General features: G+C 40.4%; 2 protein-coding genes across 4 annotated transcripts in view; both read left to right on the top strand.

Moving 5' to 3' along the window:
- Positions 1 to 11900, top strand: part of cracdla (cracd like a) — a 27848-nt gene extending 15948 nt beyond the window's left edge. For 2 of the 3 annotated variants that reach the window (XM_072914495.1, XM_072914493.1), the window contains 4 exons: positions 1965 to 2201; positions 2276 to 3269; positions 8921 to 9606; positions 9680 to 11900. In XM_072914495.1, coding sequence (XP_072770596.1) covers positions 1965 to 2201; positions 2276 to 3269; positions 8921 to 9606; positions 9680 to 10003 — 2241 coding nt within the window. In that variant the 3' untranslated portion in view covers positions 10004 to 11900. The remainder of the gene's footprint in view (positions 1 to 1964; positions 2202 to 2275; positions 3270 to 8920; positions 9607 to 9679) is intronic. The other variant, XM_072914494.1, reaches the window with a different exon arrangement.
- A 4027-nt stretch (positions 11901 to 15927) lies between these two features.
- Positions 15928 to 21805, top strand: creg2 (cellular repressor of E1A-stimulated genes 2). The gene is made up of 4 exons (XM_061970564.2): positions 15928 to 16401; positions 20834 to 21003; positions 21103 to 21216; positions 21302 to 21805. Exons 1-4 carry the CDS (start codon positions 15973 to 15975, stop codon positions 21441 to 21443), a joined length of 855 nt encoding a protein of 284 aa, XP_061826548.1. The 5' UTR covers positions 15928 to 15972; the 3' UTR covers positions 21444 to 21805.
- The last annotated feature ends 1067 nt before the right edge of the window (positions 21806 to 22872 follow it).

Here is a 22872-nt window from a genome sequence, read left to right as displayed (position 1 = left end):
GCAGTTGACCGATTATGTTGACGTCGACTTAAGCGGGCACTTTTTAGTAATAAAAAGAACACTTGACAAGTTGGAGGAGTTGTCGAATTAAAGGACCCAAAGCGTCTGGATGACAGGAATTTCACCAACAAGATTTATTTCAGTATTTTTTGCTCCTTTACCATAATATCAATACATTTTTTATTATTCGGTAAATAACTACTTGGAGCGCTCCCTAGTTTCCATAGCCAGAGCTTGGGGTGATGTCATCTCCCCGCAAAGACAGTGTAGATTAAGGCATGTCAAACTATTATTTTCATCTCTTAATTGCATGTTTTTGTCGCTCTGCTTGAGGGTTACTTCAAAACTGATGTGGTTACCATTATAATAAAAAATGAAGTATAAAATCATCACCATATCTGTATCATGAATCAATTTAAGTGGACCCCGACTTAAACAAGTTGAAAAACTTATTCGGGTGTTACCATTTAGTGGTCAATTGTACGGAATATGTACTTCACTGTGCAACCTACTAATAAAAGTCTCAATCAATCAATCAAAAACCATCATCTGCTCTTCCATTGACACAATAGCATGTGTTTCCTCATGCTCTTTCAGCATTTCCTCAAGCGTCTTGAGGAAAACATCAGTAGAAAAGAATGCAAAATACAATATTAGCACTTTACCTTCTTTTTTTTCGTTTTCCAGTGCCGGGTCTGCCTTTCTTTCTCTCTGTCTTGCTCCTCTGGAACACATTTGGCTTGAGCCTTTACATTTTCTTTAGAGATGTCCGATAATATCAGCCTGCCGATATTATCGGCCGATAAATGCGTTAAAATGTAATATCGGAAATTATCAGTATCGTTTTTTTTATTATCGTTATTGTTTTTGTTTTTTTTATTGTTTTTATTAAATCAACATAAAAAACACAAGATACACTTACAATTAGTGCACCAACCCAAAAAACCTCCCTCCCCCATTTACACTCATTCACACAAAAGGGTTGTTTCTTTCTGTTATTAATATTCTGGTTCCTGCATTATATATCAATATATATCAATACAATCTGCAAGGGATACAGTCCGTAAGCACACATGATTGTGCGTGCTGCTGGTCCACTGATAGTACTAACCTTTTACAGTTAATTTTACTCATTTTCATTAATTACTAATTTCTATGTAACTGTTTTTATATTGTTTTACTTTCTTTTTTATTCAAGAAAATGTTTTTAATTTATTTATCTTATTTTATTAATTTAAAAAAAAAGTATCTTATCTTCATCATACCTGGTTGTCCAAATTAGGCATAATAATGTGTTAATTCCACGACTGCATATATCGGTATCGGTTGATATCGGTATCGGAAATTAAAGAGTTGGACAATATCGGAATATCGGATATCGGCAAAAAGCCATTATCGGACATCACTAATTTTCTTCCATCCAAACTACGACCAAAACCCTTCTTCTTCGGAGTCATTAAAATGATGGCTGCAAATGACGCTCTAGTCGCATGGTGCGTCCCATTTTGCGCTTGTCAATACGACTGGAGAGGTCCAAATACTTTCCTCATGATGTCATCATTTGGAACTGTATGTAGGCTGATCTTCTTTAGTTGTATTGCTACGACTTACGACAATGCGTCTGGCAGCCATATTTGGTTATTCCTTCAAATTCTGTGCAAAAATATTGTGAATCGGGACGAAGATGCTACCAAAACACAAACTATTCTATATGAAATTATCTCCCGTCTTCTGTCGGCGTCGTGAGCAGGCTGATGCAGGTTCGCCCACATTTTGGAGCTAAAGTGGGCATCCGAAATGTGGAGAAACAAAGCCTAAAATCAGTACTGCTTCTCTTTTGGGGGGAATTTTACTTGTAGACATCTGTTTGAAATACAGTACGTGCCTACAAGTGCATTATAGGGGCTCTTTAAGTGGGTTGCACTGTATAACATAAAGATTTACGTCCGTGTTTGACTCCTCAGAACACATCGCAGCCAAGCTCACGCCCGCTTTCGCCCATCTTCAAACCTCAAGCCTCTAAATCCAGACCCAGCACCCCATCGCCGACCATTACCTTCTCCACCGCCTCTTGCGAGTCCCCCCTGGACTTCAGTTCCCCGGCCCTGTACACCTCTTGCTTGGACACGTCCGCAGCCCGACACCGGATGTCTGTCAAGCCGCGAAACCAGAGGGCCAGCACCAAGAGGAGGGTGGTGGAGGTGAGTGATCCACTTTGACCAATGATAAGAAAGAAATGTCCTTCTCTTACGTGGACTTTTGTCTTGATTCTAAGGTGGACAACCTAAACAACCACGCAGAACCCGTGCTGGATCTTAGCTTTAAGCAGGATGTGATGGAAAATCATGGAACCAACGTTTTTTGTAGAACATCTCAACAATTCCTTCCAAACTCCTCAAAGATGGACCCTCTCCAAACAGAGGCCGCACCAACATCTTCTACTCTACCAGACCAAGCCTTACCTGGAAGATTATCCCCGATATCCTCCCGGGTTCTTCAAGTCAAGCTTCAGAGACATGGAGTTGGAACGTCAAGCGAAAGACCACATCCCTCCTTAGAACTGAAAGGAACATCAGAAGATTCCGGGTTTCAAATCAAGACCCACGACAAGACCAGCACCCTTGGCAAGACTGGATGGACTGATATAAAGGACGTCTCCACTAGCTGTGGATCAACGGTGGCCAAGTCCTCACCTGTTTGTCTTCAGGATCAAGCTGAAGCAGATGGCATAAGAGGGATAAAAAGGCCCGGATCTGGATCCTTCCATTTGTCCAACACTTATGCCAAAAGCCGCACTGAGGTCAGACCCCGTTCGGGCAGTTTTGTGGGCTTCGTAGGGCAAGCGAGACACAAGACAGGAGCTGAGAATGTAGCTCCTTCAAGCCAGGAGGAACTTAAAGATCCACAACCCAGACAGAGACCCATAACGGTGGGAAGACTTCGACAGGAGCAGAAAAGCTCTGTTCTTCCCTGGGAAAGGGACAATCTGAAAACTGTGGAATTGGCGATGGTTCCTAAAACAGTCGGTCCGTCAGAGACTGCGGAGGCAAAGGAGGACGTCCAGGAAGAAGAAGAAAAAGAAGAAGGAAAGACGGTGTTTGGCTTTAAACTCCGCTCAACATCCAACTCCATGAGATTCTGGTCCGACGGCTCTTCCAGGCGTCATTCCAAGATGTCTGAGGAGAAAAGTGGAGCTCTGAATACACAAGAAGGTGGCGACGCCATCGACGTGTGCAAAAAGGGCTCTGTGGGAGATTTCACAGTGACAGGTGAATTTACGATAACTCCCTTTTCTTGGTGATTCTGTGAAATATTTTACAATTCCAAGTCATTCCGGACTTAAAAGGTTTATTAAAGGGGAATGGCACTTTTTTTTAAACTTTACCCATTATTCACAATCCTTGTGGGACAAGAACACATTTATTTTCTGTATATTCTAAATGTGAAAAACTGCTAATAAGAGGCTGCTAACAATTTAGGTAATGGGTATATGATCCAGCCGGCTTATAAAGCCCTCTAAAAACCGAGATCGACATCCTCCCCTCCAAACATCAGAAACTAAAAAAAAGTTAGTGCACAGGAGAGAAACCAAACCAGAGAAAGTAACTATTAAAAATATGTCCTACCTCTTAGCAGCCTACCCGGGGAATCAGCCGTGGTATGCTGCCACATGCGCCCAAATGACGAGAAGCATTTTGACTTTGGAATCGTCCAGAGATAGTGTTGCCAGATGTGAGGACAGAAGCATGCAGCAGCTCTATATAAACAGGTGGTATATAACAAGCGGATAATACGGGGACATAGCAACACTGGATAGACAATCAACCCGAAGGAGACACCACATAATAGTCCGCTCCCCTAGGAAAATGGTGTACAATATTAATACATTATTATATAAAACTACTCTAGTTGTTTGTAGTACTAATGACCTGTTGTATTGATTTTCAAACAGTATTTCTTATCTAAAAGTTTGTTTTTCTTTTTAAAAGGCATGTTATACGTTAACATTGTGATGCTTTGGGAGGATTTCAAATCATTTCAATAGGCTTTGAGAAACGAGTGTTACGAGCTCAGTAGTGGAACACATTGTGCTCATAGTTTGAGGTACTACTGTACTTTGGTCATTTTAAGCATTACCGAAACGTATTTTCTGGTGGCATTTATTTCACACAACGTGTCACATTAGAACATAAAACAGTGACTTGCAATGTCCGCTGTCACTGGGATGGGAGGTTGTATCTTTCAGCACTTGTGCACTCCTTGAGCTGGTCAATTCAGAATAATCCTCACTCCTCAGATGAAAAATGCTTCCAGGCGATGTTGCCATGGTTTTATTTTACGCTGTGTTCCATCTGTTGAGAGCCATAAAGTATCAAGTTGGTAGCCACTATAAAAATGGGACCCATTACCTCCCTGCTTGCCACTCAGCATCAAGGGTTGGAATTGGGGGTTAAATCACCAAAAATGATTCCCGGGCGCGCCTACCACTGCGGCTCACTGCTCCCTTCACCTTCCAAGGGGTGAGGGTGATGGGTCGAATGCAGAGTATAATCTCAGCACACCTAGTGTGCGTGTGACAATCATTTTTTTTAATTTCCAAAGTTGACCAACTTCCTGGCTTGGTGCCATAACTTTCAGGTGAGCTGTATGATTTATAACTTAGCATTAACTTTTCCCAACTTTTTTCCAAAAGCAGCTTAAGCTTCTTTTTTATTTTACGGTGGGTCGCAACCAACGTTATTTGGAGTTCAAGCTCGCAAGTGGCTGACTACTCGCTAGTGGTCGGAGGAGCAAAGCATGTGTCACCATGTCAGAAAAGTAGTTCCTCAGTGTTAGCTCTTACAATAACAATGTTGCTATTAGACATGTCCGATAATATCGGGCTGCCGATAATGCTTTAAAATGTAATATCGGAAATTATCGATATCGGTTTCATAATTATCGGTATCGGTTTCAAAAAGTAAAATTTATGACTTTTTAAAACGCCGCTGTGTACACGGACGTAGGGAGAAGTACAGATCGTCAATAAACCTTAAAGGCACTGCCTTTGCGTGTCACATAATAAGTGAAGTGAATTATATTTATATAGCGCTTTTTCTCAAGTGACTCAAAGCGCTTTACATAGTGAAACCCAAAATCTAAGTTACATTTAAACCAGTGTGGGTGGCACTGGGAGCAGGTGGGTAAAGTGTCTTGCCCAAGGACACAACGGAAGTGACTAGGATGGTAGAAGCGGGGTTCGAACTTGCAACCCTCAAGTTGCTGGCACGGCCGCTCCACCAACCGAGCTATACCGCCCCAATACCTACGGCATTTCACACACACCAGTGAATGCCAAGCATACTTGGTCAACAGCCATACAGGTCACACTGAGGGTGGCTGTATAAACAACTTTAACACTGTTTCAAATATGCGCCACACTGTGAACCCACACCAAACAAGAATGACAAACACATTTCGGGAGAACATCCGCACCGTAACACAACATAAACACAACAGAACAAATACCCAGAACCCCTTGCAGCACTAACTCTTCTGGGATGGTACAATATACACCCCCCCCCCCCCCCACCACCACCACCTCAACCTCCTCATGCTCTCTCAGGGAGAGCATGTCCCAAATTCCAAGCTGCTGTTTTGAGGCTTAAAAAAAATAATGCACTTTGTGACTTCAATAATAAATATGGCAGTGCCATGTTGGCATTTTTTTCCATAACTTGAGTTGATTTATTTTGGAAAACCTTGTTACATTGTTTAATGCATCCAGCGGGGCATCACAACAAAATTAGGCATAATAATGTGTTAATTCCACGACTGTATATATCGGTATCGGTTGATATCGGAATTGGTTATTAAGAGTTGGACAATATCGGATATTGGCAAAAAAGCCATTATCGGACATCTCTAGTTGCTATAGCTTGGTTAATATGCAGGTGACAACATCTAAATGGTGCGTTGTTGGTGGTTTTTGAAGGTTTTTTAGAGGGCTTTATTGGCGGAGTAGATGAATTGATGAATGCATTGTCAGCTGCCTTCTACTAGCAGTTTTTCACTATTTAGAACACACAGAAAAGAGAACGACGTGTGTTCTTGTCCCACATACAGGGTGATTAGAAAAAGAATACGCCAAAATCATCACGCATTTATTCAGTTCTAAAGCATTGTAATAGACTGAATCAATTAGAGATGTCTGATAATGGCTTTTTTGCCGATATCCAATATTCCGATATTGTCCAACTCTTAATTACCGATTCCGATATTAACCGATACCGATATATACAGTCGTGGAATTAACACATTACTATGCCTAATTTTGTTGTGATGCCCCGCTGGATGCATTAAACAATGTAACTTTACCATGAATTGATTAACGTGGATCCCGACTTAAACAAGTTGAAAAACTTATTGGGGTGTTACCTTTTAGTGTTCAATTGTACAGAATATGTACTGTACTGTGCAATCTACTAATACAAGTTTCAATCAAAAACAAGGTTTTCCAAAATAAAAGAACAACTTCAACTCCAGTTATGGAAAAAAATGCCAACATGGCACTGCCATATTTATTATTGAAGTCACAAAGTGCATTGTTTTTTTTAACATGCCTCAAAACAGCTAGAAATTTGGGACATGCTCTCCCTGAGATCATCCTAATACCCACTACAACTATGGGAAATACTATACTTTGACTTTCACAAAGTGCATTATTATCTATTTTTTTTAAACATTGTGTTACAATGTCCCCGCCGTGGTCATGTAATCCTTTCGGCGCCGTTGGAAATTAGGAAGACCACATGTTTATTCACCCTCAAAATGGCGTCTCCTCAACAAAAGGCGTTTTGTTTACGAGAACAAATGCCATTGCTTTTACTACAGAATTTAGTAAATTTGGTAAAAACTTGTAAAGCATGAAATAAATACTCAAAATAATGTACAACATGTGTTCAAGCTAAGTTTTCTATTGTTTTTCATTTTGGAAATATCGAGTGATAATTTCGGCGTATTATTTTTTAATCCCCCTGCATATATTATGTATGACTTAAATGTTCTGACTTGGCCGACACAAAAATGGGCAGAAGAAGTCAATTTGGCATTTTCTGAAGTAGGGACATGGGCTGTGTGTAAGATCGTTGACAAAGGTAGTGTGACGCCCTGTTGTGTTGAGAGCAATTGTCTGTGCTGATGTCGTGTTGACGGTGTGCCACGTTGCTGTGTGAAAACACTCAAGAGTCTCATCAATCATATCCCTCTTTCATGGATTCCGTGTGTTGGGATGGCTACCTTTCACATTTGAATTGATACAGTACCAATATAAGGATACCAATTTTCAGTACTTATGTGTGTTTACATGTTAACAAATATTCATTTCTGTATTAATAAAATCTAATTCTTTTATTTAACATTTAACAGTGAGCATATTATGATATCTGTGCTGTCCAATTGTTATATCTTGTTTTCTTACACTTCTAAATCTCATTTGCAAGTGTTGCATAGTAGCCTTTGCATGCAGTTGCAATTCCAAGACATTAGATGGCAGTAGTGTATAGGCTAGAATGTGTTCCCTGGCCAGGGAGTAGTCTTTGCCATTAAGCTGAATATGGTCGTTTGTTGCACCCTGCAAAGTGTTGATACTGTACTGTATTTTTCGGAGTATAAGTCGCTCCGGAGTATAAGCCGCACCGGCCGAAAATGCATAATAAAGAAGGAAAAAAACATATATAAGTCGCACTGGAGTATAAGTCGCATTTTTTGGGGAAATGTATTTGATAAAAGCCAACACCAAGAATAGACATTTGAAAGGCAATTTAAACTAAATAAAGAATAGTGAACAACAGGCTGAATAAGTGTACGTTATATGAGGCATAAATAACCAACTGAGAACGTGCCTGGTATGTTAAGGTAACATATTATGGTAAGAGTCATTCAAATAACTATAACATATAGAACATGCTATACGTTTACCAATCAATCAATCAATCAATGTTTATTTATATAGCCCAGGTGGCGACTTGTCCAGGGTGTACCCCGCCTTCCGCCCGATTGTAGCTGAGATAGGCTCCAGCGCCCCCCGCGACCCCAAAGGGAATAAGCGGTAGAAAATGGATGGATGGAAATCACAAGTGTCTCAAAGGGCTGCACAAGCCACAACGACATCCTCGGTACAGAGCCCACATAAGGGCAAGGAAAAACTCACCCCAGTGGGACGTCGATGTGAATGACTATGAGAAACCTTGGAGAGGACCGCATATGTGGGTAACCCCCCCCCCCCCTTTATTAAACAATCTGTCACTCCTAATCACTAAATCCCATGAAATCTTATACGTCTAGTCTCTTACGTGAATGAGCTAAATAATATTATGTGATATTTTACGGTAATGTGTTAATAATTTCACACATAAGCCGCTCCTGAGTATAAGTCGCACCCCCGGCCAAACTATGAAAAAAACTGCGACTTATAGTCCAAAAAATATGGTACTTATTGTACTTATTACACACCCGCTGTTTGATTGTAACATGCATCTTAGTTGTAGTTTTCATTACCAAATTTGGAGGTGTTAAAATTGCTATGTAAAATTGTTAATGCTAATCAGTAGCATGTCTATGGCAAATCCAATATGAATTAGTGTCAAGCTAGCGCATTTTCAAAAGTGGAGCCTTACTGTACATTCTAGTTTTTTCTATCAGACCTAGTTGCTTTCTTGGCATGCTTTGAGCACCTGTTTCCTCATCCACATGCAACAAAGGTATTGAAATATGGCAACTTTTGGTTTGAAGTGTACCTAGGAATTTAGTTGGTGCCTGTAAACGTACCAAATTTGGTCCCTATTCCTAATTCTGTGTGACTTAAAAAGGCGTTGGCATTAAATTATTTCCAGATCTCTGCGTGAAAGACCTGAACAAAACTGCCATGTTGTCTCCACAGATCAAAATCCCCTACGCCTACCTCCCACCTGGCCAGCAGAAGCCCCAACAGTCGTCTCCTCAAACCCGTCTGCGGAGTCTCAGTCCGCGCCACAGACCGCTTCGTGCGAGGTGTCCTGGATGAGTCTGGCGATAGAAAAGACCAGAAGCCTCCATCAGCTTTTTGCAAAGCGGTTTCCCAAGGACTTTACTGGAGGGCAGTCCGCGGCGTGTCCACAAACCCCGCCCCAGCCGCCAAAGTCCGGCGAGGTCCTAAATGGGACACAAATCCACTCTCACACTGTAAGATTGCAACAATGTGTAGATGAAGGTGGTAAAGGAGAACCGGAGCAAAGTAAGACAACAATGAAGACATGGAAAGAACCAGAAGTCCCACAATGGGCGACACAATCCCCCTTGCATGCCGCTGCCCAAAGTAGACCATCCCTTGCACAGTCTTACCCTACCTCAAGCCCGTCCTTGTGCAACTACCGAGGTCTCCAGCCGGTCGCCGTTTTACCCAAATCTACGACAACGTCAGCCCAGACGTGTGCCTCCTCGTCCCCTCCAGTGGACGAGGAGAAAAGGACGGTGCTGGAAATAGAGAGTCCATCGCTGCTGGGGAAGAGGACAGTGTGGGCGGGGTCGGTCAGTGAGAAGGCCGCCTTCTTGGAGAAACAGGCAGAGTGGACTACTGGAGCTAAAGGGGTTTGTACTGCTCTGCTACTGTCATCTCTTTTGTCTTTTCACTGGAAACATCAACTTGTTATGATCCTCTTAGGTGGAGCTGAGGAAACCCCAATCGGAAACATCAAAGGCATCTGGTGAACCCCCCGCACAGACGAAACCCCAAAGACAAGGTGCGTTGTCGTCCACGCAGTCCGAAACGCAACCCACGGCGAGGTTGACGAAATGTGGTCTTTCAGAGACTCTGAGCCCCGCCAGAGTTCCCCGTGAGGAGAAGTGGATGCGGAAAAACCCAGGGTCCTCGTCGTCTCCTTCTTCGTCACCCGTACTTCCGTCTCTGCCTGACGGCGGTCAGCCTTCCTGGATGGAACTGGCCAAGAGGAAGTCCATGGCATGGAGCGACAAGACTATGGACTGAGGAGGGCAACACAAAGTGAATACACTCCCTTCACATTTCAACAACTTTTTGTTGTCAACTTGGATATACTTTAGAGTTGTCAGTGAACCGAAGCTCCTAGGTGCCGGCAGCACTCGTGCAGCCCCAAACCATGATGCTACCACCACTTCACTGAAGCATGACACAATCATCTTGGCACTCACTTGCATTGCCAGATGTTTAGTCAATAATAGCTTGGTGTGATTTATATTTTTCAGTGGATCGTAAATCCATACTGCTATGCAAGTTTTACGCTGGCTACTCTAAAGTATGTCCAAGTATTCCTTCTATAGTATTGTCCATTAGGAAATATAATAAACTATATGCTGAAATGTAAGGGGTGTGTTCACTTTTGTGAGACACTGTATTACGACATTATTAGGTGAATTACTAAAACAGGTACTGCAAATAAGAGGATGTTAAAACATTCTTGATTTATTTACGATACGTCTGTTTTGGTGAACCACACCTTGAAACACAGGATTATTTTTTTAACCATTTAATTCATTTCTAGGGCAGTCCAGAAGGCTTGTTTATTGAACTGTAATATACTGTATATTTTGTATGTTAATTATCGTGTCCTTTAAAAAAAATCCACTCCACCACTTTAAGATATAATATACTATTACTGGATGTGATTTCACTCTTACCAAAATTATGGTTGTATAATAAAACAAATATTGATATGTACTTATGTCTGTTCCAGTGTGTAGATGAAGCCTTTGAAGCACAACCCCAGCCACACATTGTTTTATATTCTTCATAATTTATAATATGGTCTATACCAGTGGCTCTCAAACATTTTACACAAAGCACCACCTCAGAAGACAAATGACCAACATTAAAATACAGTACCGTAATAGGCCTAAGTATTCATTAAAAACAAGGCAGAGCATTTATTTCAAAAGTGTATTTAATATTTTGGCTACTATAACTTTACACACAGTTTGAACAGTAACACTGAATATAGGGAAATAAAATGACTTTAATCAAGTGATTCTTTAACGTACAACTATATGGAGCCTGCGTACCACTAGTGGTACATGCACCACAGTTTGGGAATTACTGCTCTAATACAGCAGCCTACTGTACTGCTTGACTAATTTTGGAGTTGCACAGCTTTGTTTGTACAGTCGGCCCTCAGTTATCGCTGTTAATTGGTTCCACACATGACCCCAATAAATACATTTCCAGCGAAGTAGGAATCATGAATTATAAATCAAATATGTTCACAGCTAGAGCATGAAAAACAGTTTATGACATTCTAAATATGTTTTTCAACATTATTAGAGCCCTCTATACATGAAATAACACCCTTTAGTCACCTTAACACTCTTTTAATGATGATGACCTTCTATCGCTCGGCTGTCGAGAGCCTGCTGACGTACTGCATAACAGTGTGGTACGCCAGCTGCACTGAAGCAGACAAAAAGGCGATTTAGAGGGTCATAAAGTCTGCACAAAAAATCATGGGCTGCCCCCTCCTCTCCCTGAAAGATTTTACACAACTCCCGTTGCCTCAACAGAGCAAAAAACATCACCAAGGACAGCACACACCCTGGCTTCCACCTGTTCGACCTGCTACCATCGGGCAGGTGCTACAGGTGCATCAGAGCCAGAACAAACAGGCTCAGAGACAGCTTCTTTCCCAGAGCTGTCACCATCTTGAACTCTAACTTATAATAATAATCCACCCTTATACAATATCCTACCCTAATACCCTACTGTGCAATATTACCCTTCGAGTGCAATACATCCGACACTGATTGTAATCACTCCGGTACTCTTGTCTTGTTCTGTATATGTATTTTGTATATTGTACAGGATTGCTTATTATTTTTATTGGCTAGTAGTCTATTTATTTCAATTCTGAGTTTTATCTTTATTACTTCTTGTGTGATTTATTTTTACCCCATATTTGTTCCCACTACCGCACCTTAAGTTGGAGTCCTTAATCTCGTTATATGCAAATATAATGACAATAAAGTCCATTCTATTCTATTCTATTCTATCAATCTAATATAATAATACTGCCTGAGGCTGAGGCAATCAGTGGCCACAATACCTAACAGTGCGCTCTGATTGGTCTGGTCTCATCTAGTAGCCAATTACTGTGTAGTATTGATATTTGTAGTTTATTTAGCCATTTTTATTCTTGAAAATGCCTAATTTGGGACCAAAAAAATTGCACAATGTGTGTTTAAAACATTTTTTTATGTTTTAAAAAATCCGCAATGTGTTGGATATATTTGTGGCGAGGAACGACTGTATTATAACCTTTAGGGAAGAACTTGTACTACTACTTTTGTAACAATACCTTGAATGGAAAAGAGTAGCTGTAGTTGCATGTACAGTTGCAACTTACATTTTGAAGTCTACACTTGTGAGTTAAATAATTTTAATTGCATTCAAAAGTAGCTTCAAACAGTGGTGTTCATAACAAAATGTAGCACTTTAACGTGCTTTACCTCTACTTCCACATTGGCGCGCTCGCCTATCAACAACAGTCAGTCACCCCACGTTACTTACAAAATTAACAACTTTTAAACTGTTGACAGATACTCTGGCCTGGATTATGTCATATCTATCTGGTGGCACCCAATGTGTCCGTATTGATAACACAACATCCAGTCCCACTGCTACTGATATTGGCTTGCCACAAGGCTCTAACATCTACAACTTCCAGCAGCCATGGAGAAGGTGGCAAGATGGCTATGTGACTCTAGTCTTACATTAAACATTAAGAAAACGGCAACAATGTATTTTGTAAACAAATATAAAATGTCATCCTTTCCAAATATAACTTTTAATAAGGAAAAAATACAAAATGTTAGTGAATATCGTTGCATGGGTGTCATTTTAGACCCAACACTTGGCTTTAAAAAACATATCAAACAGATGTGCCTGAGGCTTAAATGCAACATAAAAATGTTCAAATGCATCAGGAATTCGTTAACACTGGAGGCAGCTCAAACTTATTTTAATGCAGGGATTATGTCTCGTTTTTATTATTGTATAACATGTTGATCCCAGGCAAGTAAATTTTGCACAAGCAATCGCTCAAAATCCTTGACCGAAAACCACAACTCCGCCATCACTGTTTAGTTCTCCAAAATAATAGACTGTTAAATTTTGCTAACGTTCAAAGAAATAGCATCAATATGAATGGCCCATCGAATCCTAAATAACACTGCGCCAGCGCCACTTAAGCACTTTGTCCAGTTTACATCTGCTGTGACAACTAGAAACACACCAGCCTCCACCAGTGTAGCGTACCCAGATGTAAAACATATTTTGCACTCTCAGCCTTTTCATATAAAGCCATAAAGGAATGGAACGACCTCACAACAAACTTGAAAAGTCTAACAGATTATTCTTCATTTGCAATTAAACTTAAAAAGTGGCTTTGGAGCAATCAAAGTTGCTCACACGGTCACTGGTGTGGGCACTAGGATTGACACGTCAACTTCATGTGTATTATGTTTATTGTCAGGTTCAAACACTGATTACATCTATTAAACAAGACAAGAAGCAAGGAATTAAACAGAGACAGAATTAAATGTGTCTCAATGAGGAGAAACGCGTACACCTGTACCCTTGTACAGTGTCATCACACTCTGACGAAAGATTGTACGCCTCCTCTTTTATTTGGACTTTCCCTGATTACATGGCAACAGCTGTTTCTAAAGGAAGGGGGTCGTAAACAGGTGCTGCCTTTGGTTACAGAACAGTTCAAAGAAAAGGTCGCCTGGAGGGGAGTCTGGTCCTGCTTCCTCTCCACTTTGTAGTTATCGGGTCAAGACAAACTCTTTCTGTGGATTACAATACTTCAAAGAAACAGAACACCTTCATGTTGCTTCCCATTCTACACAGTGGAGTTTTACAAGCCTTCTTCTTGGTAGGGTCAAAGGCAGCTTTTGTCTGCTCGCCGGGAACTCATTGAAACACAAAGTTTTGTGATAACTTAGATAGAATTATTCTGACATTTATGCATGACAGCATTGTGTTGTGAGATGTGTCTGTTAAAATCATGTTTTTTTATTTAGTTTTTACAAATGGTAAATAGGTTATACTTGTATAGCGCTTTTCTACCTTCAAGGTACTCAAAGCGCTTTGACACTATTTCCACATTCACCCATTCACAAACACACATTCACACACTGATGGTGGGAGCTGGCATGCAAGGCCCTAACCACGACCCATCAGGAGCAAGGGTGAAGTGTCTTGCTCAAGGACACAACGGACGTGACGAGGTCGGTAGTAGGTGGGGATCGAACCAGGAACCCTCAGGTTGCTGACACGGCCACTCTCCCAAATGCACCACGCCGCGAACAAGAGCATGTATTGTCTGTGTTATGATGTAAATGAGGTGTGGTTGTAATGTACAATTATGTGTCAATGGAAGGGCATTTTATGACTTTTCTTAATTTGATTACATGCTACAGTATGATTTTATTGCATGATTTTTAGAGATGTCTGATAATATTGACCTGATGATATTATCGGCCGATAAATGCTTTAAAATGTAATATCGGAAATTATTGGTATCGGGGTTTATTTTATTATCGGTATCTTTTTTTTTTTTTTTTTTTTTTTTTTTTTATAAATTAAATCAACATAAAAAACACAAGATACACTTACAATTAGTACACCAACACAAAAAACCTCCCTCCCCCCTTTACACTCATTCACACTCATTCACATAAAAGGGTTGTTTCTTTCTGTTATTAATATTCTGGTTCCTACATTATATATCAATATATATCAATACAGTCTGCAAGGGATACAGTCCGTAAGCACACATGATTGTGCGTGCTGCTGGTCCACTAATAGTACTAACCTTTAACAGTTAATTTGACTCATTTTCGTTAATTACTAGTTTCTATGTAACTGTTTTTATATTGTTTTACTTTCTTTTTTATTCAAGAAAATGTTTTTAATTTATTTATCTTTTTTTTTTTTTTTTTAAAGGACCTTATCTTCACCATACATGGTTGTCTAAATTAGGCATAATAATGTGTTAATTCCACGACTGTATATATTGGTATCGGTTGATATCGGTATCGGTAATTAAGGGTTTGGTCAATATCGGAATATCGGATATCGGCAAAAAGCCATTATCGGACATCCCTAGTTTTTTTTACCCTTCGCTGTGTTTGTTGCATTTTTGTTGCATTTGGCTTGATTGTAAAATATGTGGATGGAGAGGGGGTGTGACATTCATATGTTCCCAATATTCAGGGTTTTATCGTTCATAGAAAAATTTAAAATTCCATTCCGTTTTTAAGGCGGTCTGTCATAACATTTTTAGCATTCGATCAGACTTTATTGTGAGGTTTTATATTAGTTTTCCTAAAAATAGATATACCAGCCCCCAGACACATTTTTTCTCTAAATATGGCCCCCGAGTCAAAATAATTGCCCAGGCCTGTTTTAGAACATGTTTGGACACAATGTCGCTGATCTTTATTTATTTATCTTATTTTATTTTATTATTTTAAAAAAAAAGGACCTCATCTTCACCATACCTGGTTGTCCAAATTAGGCATAATAATGTGTTAATTCCACGACTGTATATATCGGTATCGGTTGATATCGGTATCGTTAATTAAGAGTTGGACAATATCGGCAAAAAAATTAAAGGGATACAAAGATGATCGATTTTTGCATCCCTTTAGTTTAGGTAGCCAAGGACAGCAGATGGAAATGAGCTATTTAGCTACATTCTGGTTCAGAACATATCTGTCTTTGAGTTTAATGTTTCTGTGCGTTGTGCCTTCAAATAAAGACTAAACTAACTTTTCTTATCGGTGATTGGTCAACATTGCAGTTAAAGACCCGCCCACTGATTCAGGGAACGATAGCGATTGGACCTCGCGTCCAGACTTATCCCACGTGACAAAAACATGCTCATGTAAACAGAAGAGCGACGGCGGCCATTGCTAGAACTCATGAAGTCCACTTCCTACTTCATCTTGCCGGTCTTGGCCAACATCCTGACCTTGTGTCGGGGCTACACTCTGAGGAGCTCGGTCTCCTGGGTGGTCTCCGCCAACGATGTGGTGGAGGACGCCGACCTGTCGGAGGAGGTCGCCCCGGCCTTGCTAGTGGATGGTGGCGGTCTATGGAAGCAGGCGTATCCGTCAGCCAACGTCCTCCGGGACGGCAGCGTGGAGAGTCCCGGGGAGCGAATGGAGCCTGGAGGTGAGTCCAGCGCGGCGCAGCGGCGCTCCCGCCTCTTCTCCTACAGGCGGGAGAAGAATGAGAAGGCAGCGGGCGGAAAGGGCCCTCCTCCGCACCAGGAGACGGCCAGGACGGCTCGGTACATCGCGCATAGCAGCGACTGGGGCTACCTCGCCACCATTTCTACCCAAGACAAGGTGGGAATGGTTCACCTTTACCTGCTTATGTGTAACCTGCTCTATATCACATCACTACAAACAAGAATTCGAGTACATGATTTATACAGTTTATCTAAAGCAGTGTTTTTCAACCTTTTTTGAGCCAAGGCACTTTTTTTTCATTGAATAAATCCTGAGGCACAGCACCAGCAGAAAACATAAAAAAATGAAACTCAGCAGCCGATATTGACAATAAAAAGTTGTTCTCGCAATTGTTGGATATGAATTCAAACCATAACCAGCCATGCATCACTATAGCTCTTGTCTCAAAGTAGGTATATTGTCACGACCTGTCACATCACGCCGTGACTTATTTGGAGTTTATGGTGTTTTCCTGTGTTTTAGTTCTTGTCTTGCGCTCCTATTTTGTTGTTGATTGTCATGTACGGATGTACTTTGTGGACGCCATCTGCTCCACACACTGTAAGCATACTTGCCAACCCTCCCGATTTTCCCGGGAGACTCCCGAATTTCAGTGTCCCTCCTGAAAATCTCCCGGGGCAACCATTCTCCCGAATTACTCCCGATTTCCACCCGGACAACAATATTGGGGGCGTGCCTTAAAGGCACTGCCTTTAGCGTCCTCTCTCACCTGAAAAGGAGACTATTATATATGTCTCCGTTATCCATAAGTTTATCTATAACCCATAAAGTAGGCAGGCACGGAGCTATTTCTCAGCGTGTGTTTATTCCAGCCGGCACGTTAATACACTGACACACGGATTCCCATCATGCTTTGCTTCAAAACTACAGCAAGTAGCAATGTCCAAAAACATAACCGAGCAGCAGAAGAACGAAGAAGAGACATGGCGACGACGAGTAAGAAGAAGAAGTACGCTTGCAAGTTCCAAAATTATTGGAAAAAATAATTTCAGTTCATCCAGGACAGCTCGAAGGGGAAGGGGATGCTGCCTGCACATTTTGTAGATCAGACTTCTCCATTGAACACGGTGGGCGAACGGATATACTCATTAATGAACGGATTATTTATTTATATATATATATATATATATATATATATATATATATATATATATATATATATATATATATATATATATATATATATATATAAGAAATACTTGAAAATATATACACCCCCACCCAACTCCCGAATTTAAAGGTCTCAAGGTTGGCAAGTATGACTGTAAGTCTTTGCTGTCGTCCAGCATTCAGTTTTAGCTTCGTTTTGCATAGCCATCTCTAAGCTTCAATGCCTTTTCTTAGCAGCACTCGCCTTTTGTTTATTTTTGGTTTAAGCATTAGATACCTTTTTACCTGCACGATGTCGTCTGTATATTGTGATCACGGCAAACCATGTCCCTGACATCTACAAAGCAATTAGCTACCTGCTGCCACCTACTGATATGGAAGAGTATTACACGGTTACTCTGCCGAGCTCTAGACAGCACAGACACTCAACTGTGGGGCGGCATAGCTCAGTTGGTAGAGTGGCCGTGCCATCAACTTGAGGGTTCCAGGTTCGATTCCCGCTTCCGCCATCCTAGTCACTGCTGTTGTGTCCTTGGGCAAGACACTTTACCCACCTGCTCCAAGTGCCACCCACACTGGTTTAAATGTAACTTCGATATTGGGTTTCACTATGTAAAGCGCTTTGAGTCGCTAGAGAAAAGCGCTGTATAAATATAATTCACAATTCACTTCACTTCAACAACGGCACATTATTGGCGGATTATAATTACTGGTTTGCAAAAAATATTTTTAACCCAATTAGGTGAAATGACATCATATCCCACGGCACACCAGACAGTGTCTCACGGTACACTAGCGTGCCGCGGCACAGTGGTTGAAAAACACTGCTGTATGGGAAACTATTTCCTATATAATCAGGTGCGTTTAGTCATTTGAGGGCCTAAAGTCATTGGGGCCTTCCACATAACAAAAACAACATGGTCATTAAGCACTTTGTTAGAAACTACCATGCCAGCTGTGAAGGGAGTACACTTTTACTGCAATTGACAAGAACATGCATCAAAATTTACAAACGTGTAAGCCATATTTCAAAGTTTGGATGTGTGTGACTGGTGGGAAAATGAGAGGCCTTTGCGGTGGCCGTGTTATGATTACCAATTCGGTACATCACGTATTTCCAGTTTCTCATTACAACTTTATTAAAAATGAGTAGGAAGAAGCAGAGGTTATAAAATCTGATCCCTTTTACGTTTCATAGCAATCGCTCAAACATTTGTTTGTTCACTTCCTGTGCTCAATCTGCAACACAAACAGATAGATGGTACTAGATAATTGGTACGATTCTCTTGAATAATAGGCTGTTGAATTTAAAAAGGGGCTCTGTTACAATAGTTTACCATTTAGATTGGTTTAATACTCTCATATCTGTGATTTAAAAAAACCTGTCATGTTCCACGTGCATTTTGTACTGACAATAGCTCTTGATTTTTTGATTACATACATTTGGTGTCACTAAGAAAAAGGTTGTCCCATTTTGGTAGTTTAGAGAGTTCATAATATGATTTTTTTCTACATTTAAAACACTTTCTTGTGGTCTACATAACATATAATGGTGTTTTTTTGGTCAAAATGTTGCATAGATTATGTTTTATAGACTTTCTTCAAGCCGCTTTCTGACTGTTTCTTCAGGATGTGCCGATTTGTAGGCCGTCTTATTTACGTGGCTCAACTCTGACTGCGTCTTCTACCCGTCATCCATGTTGTAGTTTTTAGCGCTTTCATAGCGTGTCTACTGACAGAGATAAGTAAGAACTACTTTGTATTAGAAATGGCAAGAGCCGAGGATGCATGTGCACGTATGAGCCAGGATGGAGGAAAAAGAAGGAGCTTATTGACTACAGTGTGGAGTACAGTGGCGGACTCGCGCAAATCACTTTTGCAAATCTCTACCGTATATGGATAATTCACTAAATCATTGGTGTGAAAAACATCACAGGTTGAGTATATTCCAAACGGCTTGTTTGGCAGAAGTATGAATGAAGGCAAGATTCCATCTATCCATTTTCTACCGCTTGTCCCTTCTGGGGTCACGGGGGGTGCTGGAGCCTATCTCAGCTGCATTCGGGCGATTGTTTTATAAAAAATCTCTGCCATGCCTCCATAGTTTGATTTCACATTTTCGGGACTTATGCAGATCCAAATACATAAAAGCAGGTACCAATAGGTAAGAAAAGTTAGTTTTGCATAATAGATCCTCTTTAATATTAAAACTGTTGTTGCTATTTTTCGCCTTCTCCTATTTTCTTCATTCCACTTTGCTTCATCTTGAGTCAAACCTTTCACAATTGCGCCAACAGGTTTGTGTTGGTCTATCTTCCGGAAACAAGTTTGCACATGTGCGCTAGCGTGGATTAGGCCATTGTATCAGACGAGAAGGCTAGAGCCAGGGCCCTAAGCAGAAATGTATTTGGAGCCCCTCATCTCCCGATTAGAAAAATGTTCCACAGTTTTTTATTTATGTGAAACATTTTTTGTACTTTTTTGATCAACTTTAATTTAATTTAATGTATGTTATGTACTAAAATGAGTTCATTGGAAATAAATTCAAGTTCAATAATTATTTTTTGTGTGCAAAATACCAATTTTAAAACATAAACCATCCCAAACCAACTGCCCTCTGGATTAAATAATATGTTTACATATATTAGCCACACCGGACTAAAAGCCACATATATATACCGGCACGAAATATTTGTGAATGTTTATTTACATACCTTTAATTGTTTCCAAACAAAACAGAAGTCATTGTCATGAACCCACTAGCTGCGGTAGCTAGCTCTCCAATCAGCTAAACAGACTCAATAACTCCATGGTGATGTTTTGGTAAATTTACAAAATTGAAATAATACAAAAGGGTCGCCATTGTAGGTTGATAATACTAACACAGACACCCGTAAACGTTTTAGCATATTTGCTAATGCTAACTATGCTAGTTTGATTACTTTGCGACAGCACGTAAAAATATGCATGGAAACACTCCTACAGACATCACACACGGGACAGCTTATTAAGTATGAATTGTTGTAGTTATATTGTAAACCTTTCAAACATTGCTTGAGATGATGAATGAAGAGTCCTACTGAGCGGAAACGCTATGGACGAATACTTCGGTTTAAGAAATTAAGTGGTGAGCGAACTTGTCCACTAGATGGCGGTCTAGCACAAACAATAACCCACTCTTTCAATATATCTTTCGGCGTTTAATGAAAACTATTTATTGAATAGAAAACATTATGGCCGTTAGCGAAGAAAAATCCATAAATAAGACGCACTGTTTTATAAGCCGAAGGGTTCAAAGCATGGGGAAAAAGTATCGGCTTATGGTCCAGAAAATACGGTATACTATACTTTCTTATTAAAAAACATTTCCCCACTTTGACACAAAACGTGATATGTTTAAAATGATTTGTGTGTTCAGATTAAAGGTGTTCCTTTTGGGAACATTTTCTCCATCAGTGATGGTCCAGTGGACAACAGTACTGGAGTCATCTACTTCTATGTGACCCCCATGGATAACACCGTGGAAGACCTGAAAGTCAACCCCTTTGCTTCCATCACATTCTCAGAGGCTGAGGGGGATTTTTGCAGGCAAGTGTATTTAAAAAATGCACATGGAATTGTTAACTTTTTGGATCCTATTTAATGACCTATTTTGTTTGTCCTCCACTCGCGCCATTTCCCTTCAAGACAAATGGTGTACGATCCAGAAGATCCCAGGTGTGCCCGACTCACGCTGACAGGCAAGATGGCAGAAGTAGCCCCGGAGGAGCTCGACTTTGCCAAGGAGGCAATGTTCTCCAGGTAGGCGAGGGAATATTCCCTGGCCGCGAATCAAAACAACACTTGGCACATTTGCCGTGTCTTAAACTGTTTTTTCGTTTCACAGGCATCCCGTGATGGCAAAGTGGCCCGAGGGACACAAGTGGTTCTTTATGAAGCTGGAGCTGATCCAAGTCTGGCTGCAGGACTGGACCGGAGGCACAGTGCTCGTTCCGCTGGAGGAATACTTCAAAGCTTTGCCTTTCTGAGGATACGACTACCTCTGCATCATCGCATCAGTCGGCCTAAAAATATCACAGATGTCTCTTGTGAATTCCAAGAGAATGTGGTTTTAATTTATTGCAGATTTAAAACTGGATAGAACGTTATCGGATATCACACCTTGTGTAGAAAGTGCATCCATCATCATTTATTTTCTCCAGTGCTGGTCCTCATTATTGTGGGCTGGAGATTATCCCAGCTGACTTTGGTCGAGAGGCTGGGTAGACTCTGGACATTGGAGGTTCAAACACAGAACAGTACTGCCAGAAAGTGTATAATGTAATGTACTGAGATTGTAAGTCTGCCTTAAATAATTGTCTTACTTGAATAAAGAATGTTTTTGAACGTACTTAATAGGCCAGCGAAAGTTTTATTGAATTAGTTTCCGTTATTTTAAGTGAAAGTCCACACAGATTGTTTCAATTCAAAAAGTAGTAAAGAAATGTATTAATAAGACAGCATTCATACTCAACAGAAAATTATTGAAATCTTGCCGATTTGTACATGAAAACAAACAAGTAAGCAAGTCAGGGCTTTTCTTCCTATCACTCACATCACCAGTGACCTGGAGACGACCGGCTGGAAAAAAGTGTCCCCAAGGTTGTTAGCAAGCAGACAGCAGAAGAGTTTGATTAATTGATTGACACTTTTGTTAGTAGATTGCACAGTACAGTACATATTTCGTACAATTGACCACTAAATGGTAACACCCGAATAAGTTTTTCAACTTGTTAGTCAGGGTCCACGTTAATAAATTCATGGTAAATGGTAGAGGATTTTAAGATGACCACAATCAATGAGCCAAATAAGTCATCAAACATCATTTTTGATAGCAAAACTAATATTTGAACACATTATTAAAAGAAGATTAATATGTCAAATAAAAATCTGGTAATAGTGGTTGTTACGTTTGGAGGTAAGTTGTGTACTACATAAAAATTCCGCTAGATGGCGATGTAGATTTTACAATGTTTACGAGTTCGTCACTTCACAGCAGGGAAACGATGCGCTCGGCTATACATAGATACTTCCGGTGATGCATTCTCGCTCGTCTAGCTTTAAAGCTAAATTTCAGTCAAGTTGTTGTAGATGCATTTCGGGTTTAGAATCAAATTTGAACCTCGAAACAACACGTTTACTAGGCAAAATAATGTTTGTTGTTGTCGTAAATGTGGCTGTGACGGTATTTTATTTTGAAAAATGCTAGCGGAAACTTGCGTATGCACAAAAGTTACAGCGGAAAAGCCATACAGTTAAGTTTTGGGGTAAAATGCTCTACTTTCGGTCTTTTACGTAATATTAAGCTGTGAACGTTGACAATTAGGTAGTCTGGCAACGTGCGATAGTTGTGACTGTTTTTATGTATTTTTTTTAATTTTATTTTTACAGCGGACGGGGTGCCTTTATTCTTTTTGG

Source organism: Nerophis lumbriciformis, linkage group LG13 (assembly GCF_033978685.3).
Source record: "Nerophis lumbriciformis linkage group LG13, RoL_Nlum_v2.1, whole genome shotgun sequence".
In the NCBI taxonomy this organism is placed as follows: domain Eukaryota; kingdom Metazoa; phylum Chordata; class Actinopteri; order Syngnathiformes; family Syngnathidae; genus Nerophis; species Nerophis lumbriciformis.
Note: the sequence above shows the minus strand (reverse complement) of the source record. Positions and strands in the feature narration are given on the sequence as shown.